This window comes from Aspergillus flavus, chromosome 4 (genome assembly GCF_009017415.1).
Source record: "Aspergillus flavus chromosome 4, complete sequence".
NCBI lineage: Eukaryota > Fungi > Ascomycota > Eurotiomycetes > Eurotiales > Aspergillaceae > Aspergillus > Aspergillus flavus.
In genome coordinates, this window is record NC_092405.1 from 2,235,452 (window position 1) to 2,260,174 (window position 24,723).

At 49.1% G+C, this 24,723-nt stretch overlaps 7 protein-coding genes across 7 annotated transcripts; 3 read left to right on the forward strand and 4 right to left on the reverse strand.

Annotated features, from left to right (window-relative positions):
* Positions 1-941: 941 nt before the first annotated feature.
* F9C07_3976 (fungal-specific transcription factor) lies at positions 942-3,156 on the reverse strand (the record flags this gene model as incomplete). The annotated part of the gene is made up of 4 exons (XM_041291976.1): positions 942-1,588; positions 1,650-2,734; positions 2,799-2,931; positions 3,042-3,156. 4 exons carry the CDS (start codon positions 3,154-3,156, stop codon positions 942-944), a joined length of 1,980 nt encoding a protein of 659 aa, XP_041146244.1.
* A 1,014-nt stretch (positions 3,157-4,170) lies between these two features.
* F9C07_3977 (putative nucleoside-diphosphate-sugar epimerase) lies at positions 4,171-5,121 on the forward strand (the record flags this gene model as incomplete). The annotated part of the gene is made up of 1 exon (XM_041285883.1): positions 4,171-5,121. The coding sequence occupies one exon, from the start codon at positions 4,171-4,173 to the stop codon at positions 5,119-5,121; it is 951 nt and encodes a 316-aa protein (XP_041146245.1).
* Positions 5,122-5,345: 224 nt separating this feature from the next.
* On the reverse strand, positions 5,346-7,642 carry F9C07_2232611 (uncharacterized protein; the record flags this gene model as incomplete). The annotated part of the gene is made up of 6 exons (XM_041291977.1): positions 5,346-6,144; positions 6,200-6,427; positions 6,485-6,996; positions 7,058-7,267; positions 7,314-7,570; positions 7,621-7,642. The coding sequence occupies 6 exons, from the start codon at positions 7,640-7,642 to the stop codon at positions 5,346-5,348; spliced, it is 2,028 nt and encodes a 675-aa protein (XP_041146246.1).
* A 520-nt stretch (positions 7,643-8,162) lies between these two features.
* On the forward strand, positions 8,163-10,071 carry F9C07_3980 (putative DNA repair protein Mus81; the record flags this gene model as incomplete). Its single annotated transcript, XM_071511158.1, has 4 exons — positions 8,163-8,254; positions 8,309-8,478; positions 8,523-8,935; positions 8,986-10,071. 4 exons carry the CDS (start codon positions 8,163-8,165, stop codon positions 10,069-10,071), a joined length of 1,761 nt encoding a protein of 586 aa, XP_071366448.1.
* Positions 10,072-10,473: 402 nt separating this feature from the next.
* crpA (putative copper resistance-associated P-type ATPase) lies at positions 10,474-14,238 on the reverse strand (the record flags this gene model as incomplete). The annotated part of the gene is made up of 1 exon (XM_041285889.1): positions 10,474-14,238. The coding sequence occupies one exon, from the start codon at positions 14,236-14,238 to the stop codon at positions 10,474-10,476; it is 3,765 nt and encodes a 1,254-aa protein (XP_041146248.1).
* Positions 14,239-15,799: 1,561 nt separating this feature from the next.
* Positions 15,800-22,270, forward strand: F9C07_2283502 (sugar and other transporter-domain-containing protein; the record flags this gene model as incomplete). The annotated part of the gene is made up of 11 exons (XM_071510636.1): positions 15,800-17,505; positions 17,557-17,717; positions 19,485-19,684; positions 19,747-20,045; positions 20,118-20,400; positions 20,448-20,463; positions 20,512-20,589; positions 20,652-20,768; positions 20,840-20,978; positions 21,055-21,184; positions 21,242-22,270. The coding sequence occupies 11 exons, from the start codon at positions 15,800-15,802 to the stop codon at positions 21,392-21,394; spliced, it is 3,282 nt and encodes a 1,093-aa protein (XP_071366449.1). The 3' UTR covers positions 21,395-22,270.
* F9C07_2283503 (uncharacterized protein) lies at positions 22,271-24,426 on the reverse strand (the record flags this gene model as incomplete). Its single annotated transcript, XM_041285890.2, has 2 exons — positions 22,271-23,805; positions 24,322-24,426. The coding sequence occupies 2 exons, from the start codon at positions 24,424-24,426 to the stop codon at positions 22,687-22,689; spliced, it is 1,224 nt and encodes a 407-aa protein (XP_041146251.2). The 3' UTR covers positions 22,271-22,686.
* Between the last annotated feature and the right edge of the window lie 297 nt (positions 24,427-24,723).

The window sequence follows — 24,723 nt, forward strand, 5'->3', positions numbered from 1 at the left end:
GGGGAGTCAAGTGCTACCCACGGCAGCAGGAGGGAGATTAAAGCCTCAGTCGGCGAGGGAAGGGGGGGAAGGGGACGGAATGGGTGAGCAGTAGGACTCTTACTTCAGCGATTGGAGGAAAGGAGAGAGAAGGAGGGGAAGGGGGAGCAGCCAAAGCTTTCCGGTCAGCAGTAAATCTGGACCTGGCAGCAGAGTTAAAGTGAACCTGAGCGAGAGCTGCCGCATTTGTCGCATGGGAGATTTATCGGAAGGTCGTCGCTTTAGACCCTTCATGACGTGGGCATAAAAGATGATCCCCTTGTGACGCGAAACAGGATTGGACCTTGTTCTTGTGGCGGAGTCTACATCTCAACGGAACCCTGCAGCTCCAGGGACCCCTGGGCTTTGTGAGCGAACTACTCCGTAAAGACCAAGAGAATCTGGAGTAATACGAAGTCTAATCTGTTGCAAAAGTGACGGCAAGATGACAAATCAATCGAAAGGGAAAAGTGAGGACTGTTTGGTAATGCGATACAGTAACCAGATGAACCGAACTGCTCCTCAGTGGCAGATTACAGGTACCGAGTGTGTTCGTAGCATTCAGCTCCGTGGCAATATAGTCGCATTAGCCGCAATAGCAAGACCAGCATGATGTCAGGAATTGAATTTCTTCTTAAATCTCAAAAAAGACTAACCCCAACATGGCACCTCCGGAACTAGTCCCCATTCGGGCACAGCGTCTGATGCACGGACGAAATTGCTACTATTTCTGAATTCCCCCGGATGATTCGCGCATCAACAAATAAACACAGACCATCCTAGTCCTAACTAAGCATAATACAGTTAACTAACGAGAAACATGTCTACTAAGCAGAAGTATATACGGATACATTAGTATATAGGTATGTATGTACGTCTCCCTTTACCCAGGGTATCACTATTCACAAACTACTAGTACTCTATCAATGCGCTAAAAACTCAAAGTTGGCCATGCTGGGGTCCAGCAGATTTTCATCCAGTCCAAATCCGTATGTGCCCACCATGTCATAGATCAGATCAGGCGGTGGAAATCCTTGTGCCATGGCATTCGCGCCGCCTGGAACTTCGCTACTACTTCGATCCGCGGGTCCTCCTGCGGGCGGTCCACCCTGCCACGCCGTCTCCCAGGAATCAAAGCGATCCAGCATCTTACCCAAGCCACGCGCAATATGCCTCGTCAGATGCCTTTCCCCTGCAGAAACGCAGTTCAGCAGTTCAATGACGCGTTCCACTAACCGCCGCACCTCGCGTCCATCGAGGCTCAGGTAGGCCGAATTCCAGTTAACCGCGACCTTCAGAAGGAAAACTGCTGAAAACGTGACCATTGTATGCGTAAAAATGGGAACACCCACGATGGCGTCCCGGATGTCCGGCTCTTCGAGCACCATATTTAGGCAGGCCATGGCGGATGAAATAGCGATATTAGCGGACTCTTTGCGGTCCATGGAGAAGACAGGTGTGTTGGACGGCGATAGGGCACGAAGGGAGAGCGAGTTTAACTGAAATTTTGCAAAATGGTAGTGTAGTACAACCCCCTTCGAAGGGTACGTCCGCACGTAAGGGCTATCGGCTGAAGTACAAGTGTTGGTCAGATATTGGCGGCTCGATGGTGGGAAATTAACATGACTTACCTGAGCGCGGTTGCCAAAGAAGCCGCCATTGATCAACCGCCACATTGTAGACTCGTAATTGACCGAAGTCTTCCTCTGTTAGAGCCTGCTCAGTGTCGCTTCCAAACATGCGATAAGCCTCTGTCAAGATCATGAACAAAGCCACCTGTGCCAGGAGTCGGATATCACCAGGTACAACCATGGGAGATTGCAGGAAGGTTTCGTAGTTTTTGATTGCTGCATCTTCATGTATGACTGGAGGTCGGCCATATGCTATACTGAAATGATGATCGCAGACATAGAGTAAATACCAGAGCTGGGCGCGCTCGTACTGGTCACTATGGCCCCGGATCATTTTTTGATAGCTCTGATGCAAACCAAGCTCAGTTGCAATACGAACAGCATGTCCAGAGAGCTTCCAGCTCAATTCTGATAGCCAAAACGCTCCGACGCAGAGACCACGAACATCATCTAACGTGTGAGCCCGCGTCAGAGACATACTGGATACAAGAGAAACGTATTCATGGTAGCATCGGTTTAAAGTTTCAGTACGATTGGGGATGTGAAGTGCGGCGACAGTGAGAACAGCCGCAGACAACAGAGTTGATGCTCGTCGCACTGACGTGAGGTCCCGGTGCACCAAGATAATCCCTCCCCAAAGAAGCTGATTCATTGTCCGGCTAAAATATGCAAACAGTTCCTCAGCCTCATGAACAGACAGGACTCCCCGCGAAATGAAGTCTTCCTCCAGTAAGGTTAATTTAGGTTGTTCGATAAGATTGCTCCGCAAGTTACGTAGCTTAGTAACCTCGTAGAGACTACGCATCGGTGCCGGCACCAATTCTCGGTCTTGTAGGTCTGGCTCTTGAGAAGGCTCTCGAGTTACGTCCATAATGACACCCGGGCCGTGTTGACTCGTGTGATTAGAGATCGACTGCGATCCGTCGAGCGAGGGTCTATGTTCATGATGGGACGCGACTGGACTTGGACCATTTTGTGCGTCGCCTGTTGGGTATGATGAAAGCTCAGGTAAGCCATCATGGCGAAGGAGATGCGAAACAGCTGCCTGAAGCTGCTGGATGGTGGCAGCAGCCTGGGATTTCCATCTGACGCAGAGATAAGAACAGGAACTCAGCAATGCATCGTTTTCGAGGCGCAAAATCTACTCACATGCCATCATCGTCAACAAACTTTTGCGAGAAGTCATTGACGACGCATTTGATTCCGCTGCGTATGCATTTGTTGCAGCTCGTTTCCCCCGATTTGAACTCGCAGCGTATCTTGTGGCGTTTGCACTCCGCACCTGCAATCCATTGTGACTTAGTATATATCCCCTCTCCCTGGGACCCAAGCGACTTTTCCGCCTTGTCCCACCATAGATCGTCTCTTCGGTGGTTTAACGGGAACACTCACAGGCGCGGGCTTTGGAGATCTTCGGTGGCGGAGGTCGTCCGTCAGGTACGGTGGAGGGATGGCGATCATCTCTTCGGGGCGACACCAGGCCCGCATCAGAGGACGAGCGCTTCATAGCTGATAAGTAGTAAACTGATAGTTGTGACTAAGAATGAGTAGGACTGGTCGGGGATGCTCCGGCATTATGCAGTCGGCATGCGACGCGACTGAGATGGGCGGGGAATGAGCGATTGTGTTAATTATTGTAAGGTGAAATTGTCGCTAATCGTATATTCATGATTCAATTGGGTGTCCGATGAGATACATCTAGATATTGGAGCAAAATACTTCGTAGTGTACAGAGACAAATTCCCCTGAAGATACGAAAAGGAGGGAAAGTGGTGTGACTGCTCTCGTGCGAGAAAGCGAGTTAAAATTTAATACCCCGCTTCAACGTGTGCGCGCGGGGACGTTCGATCTCCCATTGCTTCTCATTCTTGTCAGATATGACAATAATCTTCTTGACATATTTCACCAGCACGCTCTTCGAGACCTCTATTGACTGTCAATGCGATTCGAAGACTATGGTTCTATAATCTTGTATAGCCAAGCATCCCGTTTGGGGCAGCTAAATCTGGGGAAACTCCGGGGAAAGGACCCGTTAAGACGGCCAGCTGTCAAATACTATTCATTGAAAAATCAGTGGAGTTAATTTTTTTAAGAAACATTTCTGGGACCACTTTTTTGGTAAATTATCATCATTATTATTGTATCTCCGTCCCTTACTTAGGCTGTTGCTGATCTACATGCCCGGCGGTTTGTTACACTGTGTGTGCACGAGAGAAAAGCTACACAAATTCGCGACTTGGAGCACTAATACTAGACTAACTGCTCATCAAAACCATGGAACTAAGGTATTAAATTGTAAAGTCCCTGAAATTCCACCCATATCGCGGCCTTTAGCAACCCGGCGCAAGTCCGGCTGTGGAGAGAGCTGTTCCTGAACCTCGGACTTGATGCGACTGTGGAGGTCAGTCCGAACCCCACCGAAGGCGAATGATGATATTGCCCTATATGAACCAATTCGCTCGAGCCTGAGTAAATACATTCGTTCTATATTTTCTCAAGGATTTTTGAACAGACAAACATCATGCAAATCCTTATCACCGGCGCCGCAGGCTTCATCGGCCAATTGCTCGCGAAAGAGCTCCTAAACGACCCTTCTCATCAAGTTACATTAACTGATATCAACGAACCACCTATCCCGACAGGCGTCAAATACCCCCATAATGCACGTAGTATCACCGCGGACCTCCTCAAAGGCGCTGATGCCGTTGTGGACAAATCCCTAGACGCTGTCTATGCCTTCCACGGTATTATGTCGTCCGGCTCAGAAGCCAACTTTGATCTCGGCATGAGCGTCAATGTCGACGCCACTCGTGTCCTACTGGAAGCTCTTCGCAAAACCTGTCCCGGTGTCCGGGTGATATACGCCTCCAGCCAGGCTGTCTACGGCCAGCCTCTTCCCGAAGTGGTGGACGACAACATCATTCCCACACCCCAATCATCCTATGGTGCAGAGAAGATTATCTGTGAGACGCTCATCAACGAATATACACGACGTGGTTTTATCACTGGGTTTACTCTTCGCTTCCCGACGATATCCGTTCGACCTGGTCGTCCCACGGCTGCGGCCTCTTCGTTCCTCTCGGGAATGATCCGCGAGCCTTTGAACGGAGAGGAGTGCGTCATTCCGCTTGAAGACCGATCGTTCAAATCTTGGCTTTGTTCCCCGCGCACTCTCGTCTATAACTTAGTCCTCATGCTCTCACTACCGGCTGACTCGGTTCCTCCTCATATCCGACAGATCAATGTGCCGGGTATCTGCGTTACGATTCAGGAAATGATGGACGCTCTGGCAAAGGTGGGAGGACAGGACAAACTCGCGTTATTGAAAGAGAAGGAGGATCCCAGTCTCAGGCCAATCCTGGAGTCATGGCCTACGCGATTTGACAACAAGCAAGCCATCTCACTGGGCTTCAAGCGCGACTCGTCGTTCGAAGAAGCTGTTAGGGATTACCAGCTAGAGATAAACCAGTAATGAAAGCTTATCGCGGGTGTTATATTTGATACGATGCTCATGACATTTTACCCGATGCAGTACACTTGCTATAAAACATAATTAGAACAATGAAACAATCACGATATTCATATCCATCACGTGTCCACAGACGTCGCAGGGCAATTCCAGTCGAAGCCAATTATCCCATTCATTCTTCGATTACTTCCAGACCTGGGATTATCTTAGCACGTGTTCTATACTGGTCAATAGCTTTCCCAAACCTGTCCATCAATCGCCACCAAGCGATTGAACAACTGGTTCCTCGTCTTCATAGCAGTAAGCTGATAATGTTGTTTCTTTTCATCTTTTCCAACAATCTCCAATCCATCAACCACTTCTTTACTCTCCACCGCCCATCCAGCAGCTAACTTCCCCTTCCATCCTAGTCCTCCAATCTTCCGCAACTCCCTAATATCAGTTACAGGCAAAGTGAAGGATACAGTGCCCTTTTCCCTACTCTCAAGCCTCTGGTCATCCAACAGGGCATCCGGATCCGTCGTGAAATACAACACCGGAGGGTCAAGCGCCGAGTCAATCACCACAGCTCCTCGATTGCCCTTGTACCGCGCGTCAAACCGGACCGGTCCTGAAGGTAACGCCCTTTTTCCTTTCCGGCTTAGAATTCCAAGTCGGGACTTAGCGTGGTCGGATCCTGCAGCTGCCCGGACCCGGTCCACTGCAAGTTTGCTTTCAATGCCCGTTGCGGTTGTTCCTCGGAAGAAGCCGACGATGCGAGAACCTATTGTTTTCTTGGGTTTCTTTGCTCGGGACTTTTCCTCTTCCTCTTGTGCTTGCGCTACGGGGTCTGGTGCAGCGGCTTGTGTTATTTCTTCTTCTGACGCATCCAGGTTGACTTGGCTAGGGTTGAGTGATGCAGGGTGAGAAGGCGCTTTATTTAGTGAGTCTGCAGGTGGTGGTGGCAAGGGGGCAGCATTTTTTTCGCCGATACGGAGGAGAGTTAAAGTTAGTTGGGCGTTTGTAGGTATTCCTTTTAGTAAGGAGCTGGCGAAGTGATTAGCAAAAGGTGGTAAGCAGGTTGGCTCCATGATGTACTTACTTCTGCAATTCAAGAAGCTTGATCCAGCCAGGATATTTGCGATTCAAGTACGCAGTAAGATGAGCAAGAACGGGATCTCCGAAGAAACCAAATCCTACCACGAAAGTACCCATCTTGACAAACACGTAGCTTGAGGTAATCAATGACCCGAGTAGCCCAAGGGATAAAATACTCGCCAACCGGACATATGGGGTTGTAGACGAAAATGGTGGGGTTGGTGATAGAGCACTATCATTCCCACGTTAGAGATACAGTCCACTCAGTTTTGAAGCGGACTAGACTTACTTCCCAAGCTTCTCGTAAATATCAGTGATATCACTCATTATACGCATGCCTATGTTTGCGCCGTTGAGTACGGTCTCCTTCATGGGCTCCCTTGTCTTATCGTGAGTACTATCTGGTACTCCCCCGTGGGCTGCTGTTTGCGCATCTGCTGCTTCCGCGACAGTATGCATGGCATCAGGAACTGAGTCCTCCATGGGAGCACCCTCGGGTGTCCCTTGGTCATGTTTACCAGCAACACTTCCCACCGCTACCGTGGCTGCGCTTGCGATTAAGTTACTGGCCTCTTGTTCAGCAGCCTCCCCTTTCATTTTCTCAGGTGCGCCGGTGACACTATCGTGAGAGCCTAGCACACCAGCTTTGGGCTTCTGTACACCTCCGGTATTACTGTCAACGAGAGCGATAGGCGCAGGTGGGAACAGCCATATCCTGCATGGGGGGTAAACGACCAGTGTAATTAGAAAGCAAAATATCGTGGGTACTAGGAAATCCAGGAGCCATGCAAGGAAATATACCTAAAAAGCCATACAGTCAGTCAGAAAGAAGCATTCACGTACAATCCAGGTAAAAGCATACTCCACAAAACAAGCCTGTCCGCCGAGGCTCCCTCCACGAACGTAGTCGGACAATATGCTTATAGAATGCAGTCAATGATACAACAATCGTCGTATAAAAACGCTCAAGGGTCGCCCGCAGCTTATCTGGGGAGAAGTGCTCATCTTCGGCACGGTTGAGATCCAATCTTTGTAACGGAGCATCTGGCACGGCCTTCACGTAGTATATTTGCTGACCTATGTCAGCACTGGGAATCAATTAGTACCAAATGGCATACCTTGTTGAACCGTCTGATGAGCATCCAAAGGTCCTCGTTCGATAAGCCTGCCACGATCCGGCCTTGAGGGGAGTGTCCCCATCCCACATCTGTCACCTCGTCGGTGTCGCCGGCTTTCTGAGCCAAGCCCTTTTCGTCATGGTCTATTTGAGAAAGAGCATGGCTATCTGTAGGTCCAAATGCTTCAAGCTGGCCTTGTTTTTCCCTCTCTTTCAATTCGAGTTTTGAAGGGCCATTATCCCAGCCGGCTGTAGGGGCTGGCAGGGGGTCAGTAAAACTTTGTCCTGACATGTTGTACGGTGCTAACCATCCATGCCATGGAAGACCATTGTTAAAAAAGAGAAGGCAGCATGGATCCACAGTCAAGATCTATAGATCCGATGCCGTGAGACTGACGTCATTATTTCTTTAAGCGCCCGCGGTTTACACTGTTCGGAACTTTGGAAGACTGGGTCCAATGCATGGTCCAGAATAATGATCACTCTCAATGTAGTAATTTGTCCATAAGTGGAGTCTAATTCATGGCTACGATCTGATGTCATTTAGTGCCATATGTATCAGGCACATATATTTGGAAGCCCGTTGCACCGCCACATAAAGCCGCTTTCAAGCCACACTTAAATCCCAAAATGGAAATACGCGTGAAATCGAAGCGCGTTGTCCTCAGTTTTACTCCGACAGACTGCTGCCTCCATCTTGAAGGGAAAAGCATGGCAGTGTGATACATACTCAGGGAAGGAGGTGCATTCATTGCTATCTTTTTCTTAGCTGCCATCTCAGGTACCTCTTTGGCGTAGAGAGAACTAAATCACATCTACGCCTCTTAGCGTCCAGCCAGGCCAAGGAACTATGAGCGAAACATGTGCGAACCCCCTTCTCTTGGGGTGGATTAAAGAATGGCTGGACCAAGCGAAAGAACGTAACAGTAAAGGAGTGACTGTGTTAGTATAGCCACGTTTTACTTGATGAATCCGATGCTGATACGCTCTGTTCAGATACAAAAAGGCCTACGAGTCGATGAAAGCATGTCCATTAGTCTTTCAACATCCATCTGAGGCTCAGCAGCTCAATGGCCTTGGCCCTAAATTATGCGACAGGTTGACCGAGAAATTAAAAACTCATTGTGCGGAGAATGGCCTTCCCATGCCTGAGCGTCCCAACAATTGTGAGTTTTCTATCTCTGACATGCTCTTAACCGGTTTCTAACAGCTGCAGCTGCAGCAAACGGTAAGAGACAGTCAGGCGAAGGTGCATCAGAGAGCCAACCGGCAAAAAAGCCCCGGAAAGCAAGACCTTATGTTCCAGCGTTACGGTCCGGACCTTACGCACTTCTGCTGGGTCTGGCCACTCTCGATGAAAATTCCTCTCAGGGCTTGACAAAAGCACAGTTAATTGACAGGGCAGAGCCATATTGCGACAGCTCATTCACCGCACCAAGTGATCCCGGCAAGTTCTTTACCGCGTGGAGCTCGATGAAAACACTCCTCCAGAAAGACCTTGTCTATGACCACGGCCATCCCTTGAAAAAGTATGCTCTTACAGAAGAAGGATGGGAGGTTGCAAAGCGGATCAAAAAAACCCTTCCTGAAAACCAGAACACCCTGTCCTTTGGAAATCAATTGGTAAGAGAGTAATATAACCACCGTGTATACCAGATGTCTAACATACCCAGGACACATCCGGTGCCCAAAACTCCAATGAAAATGGCCCCGAATCTCACCGTCAAGAAAACAACGAAGACCTCGAAGCAATCCTCAACCCTTCAATAAACCAAGGAAACGATTCCGAAGACACCACGGTAACACCCATCACCCTACCCCCTAACAGCTTCACCGTCCAGCTGGTCCTGGACACCCGAGAAGTCCGAACCTCGACAGACAGAGACTACATCTCCAACGAGCTCAGCAAAAAGGGCATCAGCACACAAGTGCGCGCACTAGAGCTCGGCGACGCAATGTGGGTAGCCAAATTCCACGACCCGAAATTCCTCTCGCGGTACGGCGAAGAAGGCGACGAAGTCATGCTCGACTACATCGTTGAACGAAAACGTCTCGACGATCTCATCGGCTCAATCAAAGACGGTCGATTCCACGAGCAAAAGTTCCGCCTCCGTCGATCCGGGATGAAAAACGTTATCTATCTCATCGAGGAATTCGCCGTCTCTTACGACGCTAATGCCGCAATCGCGATGAAATATCAGGAAATGGTCGCCTCCGCCATCGCATCAACGCAGGTCGTTAACGGCTACTTCGTCAAGAAAACTAAGAACCTGGATGATACGATTCGCTATCTGGCCCGTATGACCTTGCTTCTCCGCAAAATGTATACACAGGAGACTACCCCTGATTCACCAGATGGTCCTCCAACTCATACCCTCAGTTTGATACCCAGTCGTCAACTGTCTTCCTCGCAATCATATCTCAATGCTCTTACTCAACTTAGAGCTGAGACTCCCTCTGTTACATACGCTGTAACCTTCCCCACATTTGCCGCCTTGGCTTCTAAATCAGAGTCTCTCTCCCTCCGTGATGTATTCCTGAAAATGCTCATGTGCACGCGTGGTGTGACGGGCGACAAAGCCCTTGAGATTCAACGCCGGTGGCCCACTCCACGAGCCTTTATACAGGCCTTTGAGGCGTTGGACCAGAAGGGCAGGGAGACAATGGTATCTGATAGGCTATCATCTGCGGTGGGGAGAAAGAAGGTGGCCAAGGTGCTCAGTAAAAAGATAGCAGAGGTATGGGGGGAAGATGGGTGATGTTTTAGATTTCTCTGCAATTCAGGGGACGTGTGGATAGTTCCAAAGATGTTTTGGTTTGCAACACGGTATCGGCTCGATATTCTATCTTTGTAACTGTCAGGCTTTTATTCAGTTGCATTTAGGTCGCTTGCGAGTATCTCATATATGGTATACCTCACCAGTGTAGTGCTGATACTATGGGCTATACTGAGACGAAAGTCAGAGTGAATACATAAGAGCAATAATATTAAGAAATAAAGCCTATCAAAGACGTATACGCCATACTCAGCATGAAATCGTAGCGCGTGGCCATCCATAAACAAACCCAGCACCATACAGACCAACACAGCATAAAGCCCGCAAGGCTACAACCCCACTTATAGAGTAAGATCAATACATTATACCCATATAAACAACCATTCATTTGTCCAGACCAAGAAGTCTCTTGATGGTTTTCTTTTCAATCCCCAGAGCAAGACTGCTGCAAACCACGGAGATACTACTCAAAGCCATCGCCAACGCAGCCCAAACGGGGCTCAGCCTCCAGTGCTTATCAACCATAACTGTCTCACCCCCGATAATTTTCATCTCATGACCATTGACAATGGGGTAGAACACCCCGGCTGCAACCGGTACAAGACAGAGGTTGTAAACAACAGCCCAACCGAAGTTCATCTTGACGCGGTTGAATACCCGACGGCTAAGTACAACTAGTTGAAGAATAGTGTTGAGTTCCGAGTTTAAGAGGATAAAGCTTGCAGAGTTCATGGCGACGTCTGACCCGGATGCCATGGCGATACTGACATCTGCGGCTGCGAGAGCAGGCGAGTCATTTACGCCGTCACCGACGAAGGCTACGATTGATCGTGTACCTTGCTCGTTTCTCTGGCTCTCGGCTTCTGAGTCGGTTCTTGGCGGGTATACGCCGTCCTGGACTTGACGGACGAATTCTGCTTTCCCTGCGGGCATGATGTTGGCCATGACGTTGGATCGGGGGATGCCTACCATGTCGGCGACGGCGTGGGCGGTGGTCTGGTTATCCCCTGTGCACATGTACACGTCGACCTTGCGCTTTTGAAGTTGTGAGATTATTTGAGCGGCGTCCGGTCGGATTGAATCAGAGATTGCGAAGATGATTGCTGGGGTAAAGTAGGGATCATTTGAAGACCCTGAGCCGACTTTACGCAATGACAATATCGCGGTGGATTTGCCCTCTGTTTGGTAGGTTGAAAGAAGTTTAGAAAGTTGGGAGTCATCGAAATTAGGTGAAGTTAAGCTTTGGAGTAGACGTTGATTGCCGATCGCTGCTTCGTACTGGGTTGTCCTTTTCGATTGGTCGGTCTTGTCCACCAGAGACACGGTGAACCTGCCCTTCATTCCCTGTCCGGGCCTCTCTTCGATATCAGAACTGAGTATACTGGCTGACTCCTTGCCACTGCAGAAGGCTGAAACCGCATGAGCAATCGGGTGATTGCTACTTTCTTCCAGTTTTCGGGCAAGGGACCATACTACTTGCAACTCCTCAGAGTCTGTAATGAGCAGTTCATGGTCAGACACTGTCAAGCTTCCTCCTTCCGTTAGGGTACCGGTTTTATCGAATACAATGGCGTCAAGGCGGCTCGCTTCCTGGAAAGCTTCCCCTCCACCTTTGACCAGTATACCATGTCGGGCAGCAAGTCCTCCCCCAACAAAGAGCGCTGTAGGAGCAGCAAGCGCCAGGCCACAGGGGCAAGCAACCACGAACACTGCGATTGCAAATTCCAAGCTCCAGAAGGCCCAGCCACCATGTGCAACATCAAGGTAGTCATCTGGCAAGGCACCAGAAGCACCCAGCGCAAGCCAGATAATGAATGTCAATACGGCTATAAGTGTTATTATGGGAACAAAGTGGGATGTGAGTAAGTCCGCAACCCTTTCCAAGGGAGCACGTCTGCTCTGGCCCTCACGCACCACGGCGATGATTTGGTCCAGCATCGATGCCCCTCCAACTGCGGATACTTTGATCTTCACGGGCTGACCGACATTCACAGATCCTGTGTAAACAGGATCACCGGCGGACTTCTTGACAGGTCGCGACTCTCCTGTCAATGAGCTTTCGTCAAACTGATAAGTGTTGGTGTCGACAACTACACCATCGGCAGGGGGTGAAGCTCCATGAGGTATGCTAACGATATCACCGACGTCCAGCAGCTCGATATTGATTCTGTGGATCTCATCTTCGCCAGAACTAGCTCCAACATCATTTTGCTCGGCAGCACGGTTATCGACAATGAGTAAAGCCTCGGAAGGCTTCAACTTTCCAAGAGATGCAACTGCATCTCCAGTTCTCGCTTTGCTGTAAGCTTCAATAAATCGACCCGCCAGAATAAACAACGTAAGAAATACCACGGAGTCGAAGTAAGTCGTGCTATTGCTCATTGATGAAGCTCCCACGACAGCATCAATAATGAGGACAGCCAATGAAGAGACGTAGGCTACAGTAGTTCCAGCAGAAATCAATAGGTTCATGCTACCAAATCGGTAAAACCTCCGCAGAATAGGCACACGGCTTCCGGGGCGCCAAAGGGAATATATCTCCTTTGCAGCTCGCACGTGGAACAAGTCAGTACCATAGAACATGACAGGAGTTGTCATGATGAAAAGAGACCATTCCATCCGAGAGACACTCCCAGCCCACATTGGCTGCTCCAAATACTTTCGAATCTGATTGTCCGACGACACGAGACTCATGAAAACTATACCAATCAGGAAAGTTGGAATTGCCACTATCAAAACGAAGAGGAAACGAGACAGTAGCCTACGCCTCTCGTGTAACTGTATTGCCCGTGATCGGTCTTCTATGCTCGGAGGGTGGTAGACAGTGGCATTGAAAGCATCATGAACATCGTCGATGCGCTGAAGTATGGCTCTGATGGTGAGAGAAGGAGGGCGTGGAGTATAGGTGACTTTAACAATAGGGTTCTTCACAGATAGTGTGCCATCAATTTCAACATTAGAAAGCTCCTTCAAAGAGTTAAGGACCTTCTCTGGGCAATGGTGACAGAACATCCCCTCCACGCGAATTGCCACGGTTCTTCTTTCGATCTTGCCATCATCCTGACCTTCACCAGCCTGGGGAAGGACACTCGTGACAGAGGCGTCGTACCCTAAATCTTCGATTTTCTCCACAATGGTATCAATGTGATCGTGTCCATCGAACTCTACCGTACCGCTATGGGACAAAAGATTCACGGAAACTTTTGTCACGAAGGGGAGTTCTTCAAGCCCTCGCGTGACACTCCCTGCACACGACCCGCACGTCATGCCGCCAATAGCAATTTCAGCGACGTACGAGGATGAAGTCCGGTTCTGTGGCGGAGTCACGCCGATTTGTTCTACCTCATCGAGAGAGGCTTCAAAGCCAATGTCCTCGATATGCTCAATCACCTTCTCTATGTTCGACTGGGGACCGGTATAGAGGACCGTTGCACTATTGCTGAGAAGATTGACAGTGATTTCCATAACGAAGTTAAGCTGCTGAACTTCGTTTGTAACTGTATTGACACATGATGCGCAGCTCATACCCTCAATGCTTATACGGGCATTGAACTTTCCATTATCGCCAAGTGGTTGCAGAGATTTGGCATTTTCCGCAGACTTTCGGGGTGCCAGACTCGCAATGTCCGATACTTCATCACTGACACCGAATAATTGACTATTCTTCTCATCCCTTAACCGAGTAGGAGTCGTCTCTGACAGGTTTCGCACCTCAGATATTCCTTGCAGTTCCTCTTTCCGACAGGCATCACAGTTCGCAAGGTGTCTGTTCTGCGTTGTCGAGCTAGAATATGAAGCCTGTTGCGTCGCAAAAGGCACAGAGTCTTTGGAAAGCCACGACGTTGTGCTGATGTCAGATACAACCATGCCTTTGTCATCGCAAGTCGTTACATGATGAACCTCGAAAGCAGCTTGAATCAAAGCCTTGGCTAAGGTAGAAGGACTGGTCTCTGCCGCATGAGAGACTCGCACCTCGTGAGTGAGAATAGTGACATCAACACCAAATACGCCAGATAGTTCTGAGAGGACTTCCGTGATATATGCGATGCAGGAAGAACAATGCACGTTACTGACGAAGAAAGTGCTCTTGAAGTGCCTTGAGTCCTGGTCCGCAGGATTTCGAGACGCGTGATCTGATATAGGCGACATTATGGGCAGTTTAGAAGTATAGAGCTGCAAAGCACTAAATTAGGTCCAACACACAGGAACCAGGAAGCATCCCTTGACAAGAGAGTGAATCGCGAAATTGCTAGCGGGTAGAACTTGATTCTTTGGAAGATAGGCAAAAAGTGGCGAAGTTGAAGATACTAGGTCCTGGGTCGTGAATATCAAGGCAGCTAGTTAAGACGTATTAGAAGAGGCCAAATTGAGAGAGAAGCTGTTGGGTTAAATTGCAGCAAGCGACGAGTGAAGCAGTATGTTTCTGGAAAATTCCGGTGACAACAGGAGCAGCGGAGGATGGTAAGTCTAATTATATATTATGTTATAATCATTAGAAAAGGTTCCAAGTAGAAGATAGAATAAAATGTTGATTTTGGGGTGGCACGCTGGCAATAAAGTACTACACGGAAAGAGGCTGCGTCTTTTGTGCGTGAAGCTGTGGAGAGACGCTAAACTACGCAGAAATCACTCATTTCCAAAGTACGGAACCGTCACAAGATTGACGAATATTCAAGATGACACCAGGACATCTTGTTATCATTAGTCAACTTCAGTCGAGTGACTTCATCGATTAGAAGAGAAAATTTCCTGTCGGTATGTGACAGACATACCGACAGGAGGTTGAGCGATTATAGCGTCAAATGTCAAGTCCACAATGACCTGCCGTGGCGAATCTTGATTCCGACCCCAACCTGGGGATAAGATCAAATGAGTCATGGAGACTATTTCCTAGCAGATCCTTAATCCCTTCGCCTGGTGGGATCGGTTGATTTGAAGGGGGAGAAGAATGACCTGGTACGGACATCCATATCTGCAAACGGTCACCTTCAGGTTGTATGAGCATGAGCAGAGTCAAAAAACTTGACAAATAGACAGGTGGGCCCCTTCCATACAGTGACATTCAAAAAGCCAACCTTCTGGTGAAGGTTGACTACAGATGAATGATATTGTCCTGACAGTCATTTGGTGAAAATATTGTACTCCACGAACTGGGCGGGAATCGAACGGCGGCTCCTCCTGGAAACATGACGAGAATGCCTGGAGTTCACGGCAGCCACGTGACCCTCCCACTGGACCACGCCGACTTTTTCAACGCGTCGTCGCTCGCACTGATCACGTCGCCATCCAATTTTTCACCCCCTCCACGCATCGCTTGTCGCGTGTCTATCTATCTATTGAATATCTATCTAGTCTACCTCGTTTAAAAGATCTGCCTTGTCGCCGAGTAAAGTTGGCATCCTTTTTTTTCTCTGTTGGACTCTAGTCCCTTTACTTTCAAACACACCTGATACCAACTTTTCGGCTTCTAGACGTCAAAATCCAATATATCCTTTTTCTCTTACATCCATTTCGTCTCATCAAGTGCTATCGATCCCGACCACTGTTATCAATCACCTCGATCCATCAATAGAAAGAATGTCTCCTTGATCCCATTCACTCTTCTCTCCTCTCCACTTCAGACCTCCTTACTTTATATATTTCTGCGTTTCAGGACCTCTTTGGAATTGGGTTACTGGTGAACATTAACTTACACTCGAACCCGCGTATCATGTCTTCTTCTAGACCGGGAATGCGCCCTCCATTCCCCTCAAAGGCTGGCCCCAGGGCACCGCCGATGGGTCGCCTGGCCAGTCTCAAATCCCCTAATCCGGCTGCAATAAGACGGCCACAACCCATTGGCCGGCCACAACCAGCCAAGCCGACTACTCACCCGAAGACTTCTACATGCCCTAACCCTGGTTGTCCCGCACCTCATATTGTCGAGGATGACGGGCAGAAGGTTTGTTCTGGGTGTGGTACGGTCATCAGCGAGGCAAATATTGTCTCCGAAGTGACTTTCGGTGAGACATCGTCTGGTGCTGCAATTGTTCAAGGTACATTTGTCGGAGAAGATCAGACTCATGTCCGCAGTTATGGACCCGGCTTTCAGCGTGGAGGTGGTGCGGAAAGCCGAGAGATTACTGAGCAAAATGGTAATCGATATATCAATCAGCTAGCCCGTGCTCTGAACATCCCGGAGAGTGCTTCGAAGGCTGCTGGTCAGGTTTTCAAGCTCGCAGTTGGTTTGAACTTCATTCAAGGTCGTCGAACAAAAACAGTGGCCGCGGTCTGTCTCTACATCGCCTGTCGCCGGCAAGACGGCAACACCGTAATGCTCATTGATTTTGCGGATGTTCTCATGATCAATGTGTTCAAGCTAGGCCGAACGTATAAAGCTTTGCTGGAAGAGCTACGTCTAGGTGGTAATGTATTTCTGATGAATCCGATCGACCCGGAGAGTTTGATTTATAGGTTCGCCAAACAGCTGGAATTTGGAGCTGCCACAATGCAGGTAGCCAGCGAAGCTGTGCGTATCGTGCAACGAATGAATCGCGACTGGATGACCACCGGTCGACGTCCTGCCGGTATTTGTGGTGCTGCCTTAATTCTTGCGGCACGAATGAACAACTTCCGGCGCACGGTCCGTGAGGTTGTATACGTCGTCAAAGTAACTGAAATCACCATCAGCCAACGTCTCAATGAATTTGGTGCAACGGAAAGTGGAGAATTGACAGTCGATCAATTCCGCTCGGTGCAGCTGGAGAATGCCCATGATCCGCCCTCTTTCACTAGGGCAAGAGAAGGAAGGAAACCGTCGCGGAGTTTCAAACGAAGACCTACGGAAACCGCAGCGGATATTGAGGGAGATCTTACTGATGCCGCTACAACGCCCTCGAACATCGCTCCCCAGCAGCAGAAGCGCGTTGATGCGGATGGCTTTGCTATTCCTAGCCTTCCTATCGATCCGGCCTTGATAGCAGCAGATGGCGAGAGACGAATGTCAACAACGTCCGTCGAGAGCGAAATTGCACCAGAAGTTGGCGAAAACCCGGGCAAACCGGCTAGGGGCCGCCCTAAAGGCTCCAAGGCACGACCTCTGCCAACTCCGACCCCCGATCAGATCGCCTCAGAGGAAGCCCTTGAAAATGAGATGACCGCCTATCTGACAAAGGGCTCCAATATGATCGAGAGCACCACGGTGCCAAGGAAAGCTGTGTCCGAGAGCGCTGAAATCGATGAGGCGGAGTTTGAATCAGACCCTGAGGTCTCTAACTGTTTACTGTCCCCAGCCGAGGTCGAGATCAAGGAGCGGATTTGGGTGCACGAAAACAAAGACTATCTGCGGACACAGCAGGCCAAGGCTTTGAAACGGGCGTTGGAAGAGGCTGACTCACAGCCCGGAATGCATAAACCACGCAAGCGTCGTCGCGGTAGGTTAGGTGATGTCACGTACCTGCAGGGCGACGGCGAAGACGGTGATGGAAGAAGCACACGGGCTTCTACTCCAGCAGAAGCAACCCGTCGAATGCTGGAACGAAGGGGATTCAGTAAGAAGATTAACTATCGTTTGTTGGAGTCACTGTTCGGCGAAGAGGGGGCAGATGAGGCCGCCAAGGCAGAAGGAGAGAGAATGAGCCGCAGTCAGAGTGTGGCATCGCGGCGTAGCGTCAGTGTTGAACCAGAGGGCATCTCGAGACGTGCTAGACTAGCGACCCCATCAACTCGCGCTAACGCCCCTGGCTCCCCGGCCCCAACGTCTGTTCCCGCGCGTAGTGTCACTGAACATACTCAGCAAACCGGTGTCACAACGGATAAAGCTGGTCAGGCGGACGCTAAGGAAAATGCCGCAGAGCCGGCCACCGATGACAAGAACGGCTATTCGGATGAGGAACCAGATGATGAGTACGACGATGATGAAGACCCCGATGGTGTGGAGGCTGCTTTTGCTGGACAGTACGATTACTATGACGAAGGAAGCGACTACTATGACAGTGATTAGTGTGACTAGTAGTTATAAAGTTTAATACCACGTATAGCGAATAGGATAGATACCTTTGGATGCGAGAAATGACAACCTAGTTTTTGGTTAACCTTGAATATCAAGATGATACCGTTCCTCCGTGCAGCCAGCGTCTTGATCATGAACGACTTCCCGTCATGAAGGACCTAGGGATTTCCAGAGGGCCATGGCATAACAACATGAAGGTCCACATCTTTAACCGTGACCATGCACGAAATCTCCCGACTCCTTCCCTTTCTGACTCGGAACTACCATTCCGGTTACCCATCACGTGTGATCGTCGTTTTCCCAAAAGTCACGTATGGTCACAGCTTCATTCCAAGTTCAAGCTTCTACCTCATCACAGTTGCCACTGTCGCCACTACTATCGTTTGTTGCTGTAGACTGATGTCCCCTCTCTTGTACTCCATACTCACTGTGCTTCAGATCCTGTTAAGGATCCAACATGCATCCTTTTACCGTACTAGTATGCCTGCTATATCATCGCCAATGCCATCTAGATAGAAGGCTAACTCTCCCCCACCCACTTCATAAATGCGCTTGGCCGCAGTACCATCAGGCAAGGGGCAGTTTATGACGCAACAGCCCTCCCAGAGGTGCGATTCTTATGCTCTCGGCCGAGGTCATAGCTCTAAGGTAGAGTTTACGAGGGTTATGCATTCTCCTTCGGAAAGGGACTTGCTCTGTGCAGCGGTGGTGCATCTCAAGCTAAGTCCGGAGGTAATATCCAGTGAAACCCACCATATCCTGCAAGCTGGATTTATTCACAGGCTTCGAGACTTTCCAGTCCAGACCCCGAATCTGCTGATCATGGGGAATGCGGAGGGGTACCTGCTCCGCAGCCCAGAATGCATGAATCATGATGAAGCAGAGAGGATTGTCAAATGCTGCCGATTTACCGGCTGACTCTATCTACTCTGTTTGCCCTATCCTGAAGTCAGGAGCGGAATTTCTCCGGTTGGTATGGAACGCCCCTCCTGCACGCGTCTACAAAAGGTTAGTATGGACTTTTGATATTGAGAATCGCGTATCTATAGTGGGCAAGGGTGCATCCTGCACTGAGGCTCCTTCGTCACCAATAGCATGCGCTTGGATCCACTGCAGACTACATGGAGCTCACTGTGTTTGCATGCTGATTGACAAACTGAAGCATACTAATTTCTCTATATAAAGTCCTTCGGACAGCTACCTTCCTTACTCTTCGAACACCCTGTCTCAAACTTGTCCCTGTATCCTCTTCGCAACATGATGAAGCTTAACATGTACGGCCGAGGGCTAGGCCTTCGGATGGCCATCATGCTCACCTGTCAAATATCATTTGTCTTATTTGGTGCGAGACCTCAAACTCATTGTGGTACTGCAGCAAGCTAACTTCTGCGTTGATCATTTGTAGGTTACAATCAGGGTGTATTTTCCGGAATCGTGGGGAATGAAGACTTTCTCAGCGTTGTACATCACCCTGGCTCAGCTACCATTGGGATCATAGTCGGGATCTACAATCTAGGTTGCTTTCTCGGGACAGGAGTGTGTTTCATGATTGGAGATAGGCTAGGGTTTCGAAGGACAATGTGGTTCTCGATGACTTGGATTGTGGTATGTCTTCATTTGCAACGTCCAAGCTGACAGAATGACCGCTCAGATAACATTCCATTCAGGCTGGGGCCATTGCACAAACCTGCGCGTTTTCCACAGCGCAATTGCTGGCGTCGCGATTCTTTACTGGAATCGGCACTGGGATTTTTACCAGTATTGTGCCAGTGTACCAATCGGAACTGTGTGACGCACGGAAACGAGGAATGTATGTATGTAGCCAACCTCTTGCCGTTGGGGTGGGCATTGTCGTTGCCTATTGGTTCGACTACGGGATGAGCTATGTTGAAGGACCCGTGAATTGGCGGCTACCAATCGCCTGCCAAATCATTTTTGCTCTCATTGTGACGGTTATGGTCCTCGGGTGAGTGTTCTTACCCCTAACTCGGTAGACTTTGTGTATATGTTGTTGAACGCGTATCTCACGTGTAAACAGGCTACCGGAGAGCCCTCGATGGCTATACCGGCGAGGTCGTGGAGGTGAAGGCTTGCAGGTGCTCTGTGACTTCCATGATCGCACTGCGAATGACCCAAAGATAATTGAAGAGTCGCAAGGGATAACCAAAGCTATTCAGCTGGATAACCTCCGCGGAGAATACAGGTGGTCCCAGATCTTCAAGAAAGATGAACTGCACACGGGCAGACGTGTACTACTGGCTTACGGGTTGCAGTTCATGAACCAAATGGGAGGAGTCAACATAATAGTCGTAAGTTGTGAAGCCGGATAATATCTGTTTTCCCCCAACAAAAACTGATTCTCAGCAAGACCTATGTCACTACAGGTAAGGATCATGCTCCCCATGCAACTTGAACTTTACTGAGGATGGCAGTGTTGGAGACCAATGTGGGCCTTGACAAGGAGTTGAGTTTACTGCTGGGAGGTGTGATTCAGGTTATGTTTGTCATAGGTAACCGAGCATTCCTCCTGAACACTGCTTATCTAGAAGGTCTGCTGATCCCGTTACACAAGGCTCGTTCTATCCCACATTCTACTCCGATAGACTGGGTCGAAAAAAGCCGATGATGTGGGGATCCTTCGGATTATTTCTTTGTATGATGATGATCTCCATTCTTTTGTCTTTCAAGGGTAAGTAAGCCCCCTTGTGATATGGCTGGGCAGAGGAGCAGAGAGCTTAGGGTCTGCTAATTCCCGAATAGGCACCTCCTTGGAGAAAGCAGCAGCTACCGCATCGGTGCCATTTTTCTTCTTATTTATGCTCATCTTTGGCGCGTCCATTAACTGCATACCATGGGTTTACGGGCCGGAGATTCTCCCCCTTCACGTCCGAGCGAAAGGGTAGGCATAATAGCTTCATTCCAACCGGGAGCCCCTGTGGAATTTGTGCAAAGCTAATTGAATACTCACAAAATAGCCAAGCTCTCGGAGTCTCGGCAAATTGGCTGTGGAATTTCTTCGTGGCCATGATCGGACCAACCTTGATCAACGATCTTGCATGGAAGGGCTACCTGATTTTTATGTGCTTCAACCTTGTCTTCGTACCGGTGAGCCAAAATCGTGCCTCAGCCATTTCTTCCATAATAACTAACAAGCATGCTTAGCTTCTATATTTCTTCTACCCTGAAACCGCCAACCTCAATCTCGAGGAGATCGATTCCCTCTTCATGCGCAAGAGCCCACAATCATTGGACTCGTCGGAAGAGTGGAAGGAACCTATTGTCGTCACCACGAGTGTTGAAACACTAAAGGAATAGGGCACATGGATTATATCCTGGGAAGCGTTTGCTACGATGAGTCGAAGATGGTGGGTTAATAGAATGGATCTGTAGTTGTATTCGTTGTCTTCTTATAGCGCGCAATATATCCTAAATAGTTATATAGTTTAGCAATGCAAGCGGCTGGAATGTTGAGCAGGGTGTTCATCGACACAAATGGGGAAATATGACATTTACATCCGGATCTGCACTTAGTCTATCAAAATGTTGATCTCTCCTCTCAATACTATTCTTATTCATTAGATCCACGGCCATGCAAATGTTCTCGACCAACTAAAAAAAAACGTAATTTATTTTATGAGTATATTCAATGCCAGTATGGATGACAAACAAAGTATATGCCAACAAAGATGGAGAAATATAGTAGTAAACCTGATGTCATTTTGTTGTAACAAGTGCTTTGCACAAATATATATTTATGTACTCACCAAGCTCAACTCCGCGATACAGAGCTTTACAAATAGATAGGAATCCTATTCAGTTCAAAGCTCCTTTACAAGTAAGTATACATAGACACCTTGAAGTCTTAGCTACCAAGATGAAATTATTCATTTATCTATAAGTAATGCGATTCATCCTATCATCTTGGTTATGTTTCCGGGTCATTGCAGTATTATTCACTTTAAGCGTTGTTATTCATCTAGGTTACGGTGGTTCCTTTGCCTCTCTTTGTTCTTAGGTTTTCCTCTTCTACTTTATTTATTTTTTTACTTGCATTATTAATTTCTGGGATCTTTGTCTTTCTTAGCTCCACATAGGATACTAGTATCGCATAGTACATCCATATTGTCTGGAGTGGAGTGCGTAGGGCAACTTAAGTTACTTTGGGTGGATGCCCGAATGAGTTGTCAATCGTGCCTGACAACACTACAAGTGGGGTTTTGATTTCTGCTAAAAGGACCGGCTTTTCTTTCATGTTTATTCTTTCTTTGAATATATTTATTTCTTTTTGATCTCTTATGAAATCTTTCACAACGACGGATCGAAATTATAAACACAATGTGAATATGAAAGAAGAAAGAAAATCGAAATGACAAACCATGAGCGAACACCGCAAGTGAATACCACCTTTTGCGCCCTTAAAAGTTGGAAGAACAGAAAATGATATCACCAAATTCCCGATACCGGATGATTACGTTTTGCCGAAGAACCCAAAAGACGATGAGAAAAGATCTGTGCCGAAAAAATTGTTAGATACGAAGCGAAAGATGTGAGCAAAACTCGTCGAAGCTTTTTTGTTCGCGTGCGCTGTCGAAGCCCGTGTCGTGATTTCACGCGTCGATGTCCATGCCCGTCCCCATTCCTACGCTGCCGTTCAGCCCAACGCTCACGCCATTGCTGACGGGCTGCGCCGAGAGGGTTTGTAAGAGAGGAAGGCCGGCGTCCGCGGGGTTTGCGCCGAGGATATTTTGTGTTTGAAGGGAAGCAGCATTGACTGATCGGTGCGCAGCATTCAGAATCTGAGTCCCCTCAAAGACAATGGGATTCGATCGGAGGTTTTGAATGCAGGTTTCCCAAGCGGATGCAACCAGTTGAGCCTGGGTGAGATCGTCGTTGAATAAGTAGAAGGCGTTGGAGTTTGCTGGTCCAAAGGGCGTGACAGGTCGTGCGGTCACGAGGTAAGCGTTCAGAGCTCGATTCTTCATAAGTATTTGAGAGTCTAGGAGATACGCAGAATATTGTTTGTCGATGTACTTTTTCCAGCCGCGCACTGCGGCTGCCATGTCGCCATCGCCGTCGAACGTGATACGTTGCCAGCTGATACCGAGAAGGCGAGTCGCGTCGTCAACTAGCGGCTCATTAGGCGAGCGGTTTGTGGCGTCGAGGAGGCGGCGGTTGTCATCTGTGCCGCTATCCTGTAATCGCTGCACCGAAGAGAGTGCAATATCATCGAGTCTGGGAGCGGAGGGGTCAAGGCGTTGGGACTTCCGGCCAGAGGTGTTTGCCTGGCTGGATTGGAACGCCTGAGAATGCGACGAGACAGACGGTGCAGCAGCAGCGCTCTCCAGCGTTTCCTCGTACCATGTACCTGTCTGGGTCTCTGCGGAGAGAGCCAACCCGGTACGAGGATTTAGAAGAACCATACCTTCTCCATAGATAGGCTCCTCCTTCTTTGCAGGGGCCGGCGCGGGGATGGAGGGTACACTGGGGGAATTCATAGCTTCTTCGAAAGCCGCTTCATCATGCGATCTTTTGCGCGACGGCTTGCCATTGACAGGCCCAGACACAGCTAGCTTTGCACCAAATGAGGTGCTTGAACCACTCGAGAAAATCGAGCCAGAGTGGCGTGGGAACTGAAGGAAGGCGTGTTCCTGGGGAGGGGACAGGACCATGGCAGGGCCGTCGGAAAAGCTGTTGAGCATCATCGGGCACATGGTGATGTGAAAGAGCTGATAGAATCGGAGGCAACTACAAGAATCCGATCTGTTTTATCAAGTGAGCTAGAACCAACAAGATAGAGCAACCTATGGATCACGAGATCCAAGCCGTGAGAAGAAGATCGACAGGGTTGGCGCAACGAATGCTGGGGTTGCGAAGAAGGACAGGAAGGTCGATATCCAACGAGAAGATATAAGATGATGGTGGTAGAACGAGGAAGGAAGGATGGGGATGTGACGATGAAAGAGAAGCGAGACAATGATGAGAGGAGGGAAGAAAGGAAGAAGAGAAGAGAAAGAAAGGAAAGGAAGGGAAGGGTGGAGAGACGATGCAGGGAAGGGGAAAACACGAGAGAGGATGAGGAGCCAACAGCGAACCACGGGATGGGAAGGAGAGAGAGAGAGAAAGAAAAACGCGTGAAAAAGAGGCTGACGGGAAGCAGATGATTTGCCTGGACGTTTCGGAGCTTCTTTTCTGGATGCGATGCGGAGAAGGATTTGCTCGCCTCGTTACCGTTCCATACACACCCGGTCGGCCATTTTACCTGCAATGTGCAGGTGCTGCATACCATACCTTACTGTACTGCTAGTCTTCTCCACCGACTCCAGATCGACCAGCAAGGATGCTGCCATTATTGGACGATTGGCCTATCGCTCCGGGCAACCACCCTGTGGGACCCTGACCTTCAACGATCCCTCGATTGGCTCATTTCTCAAGCCCCGTCCGCGCGTCCGGTCGTTCCAGGAACCCTGTCACCACCGTTCATGGCCCCCATTCGCCAGTTGGCCACGAGTGGGCCTGCAGTTTGACGAAAGTCCATGCCAATTGGGTCAACGGCTGCTCCACTTGGTCTGGGCAAGTCAATGACGATTTGGGAAAGCCTGGAAGCCTTGCATGTGTGGCCTGAGGAAGCAAGGCGCATGGTCGAC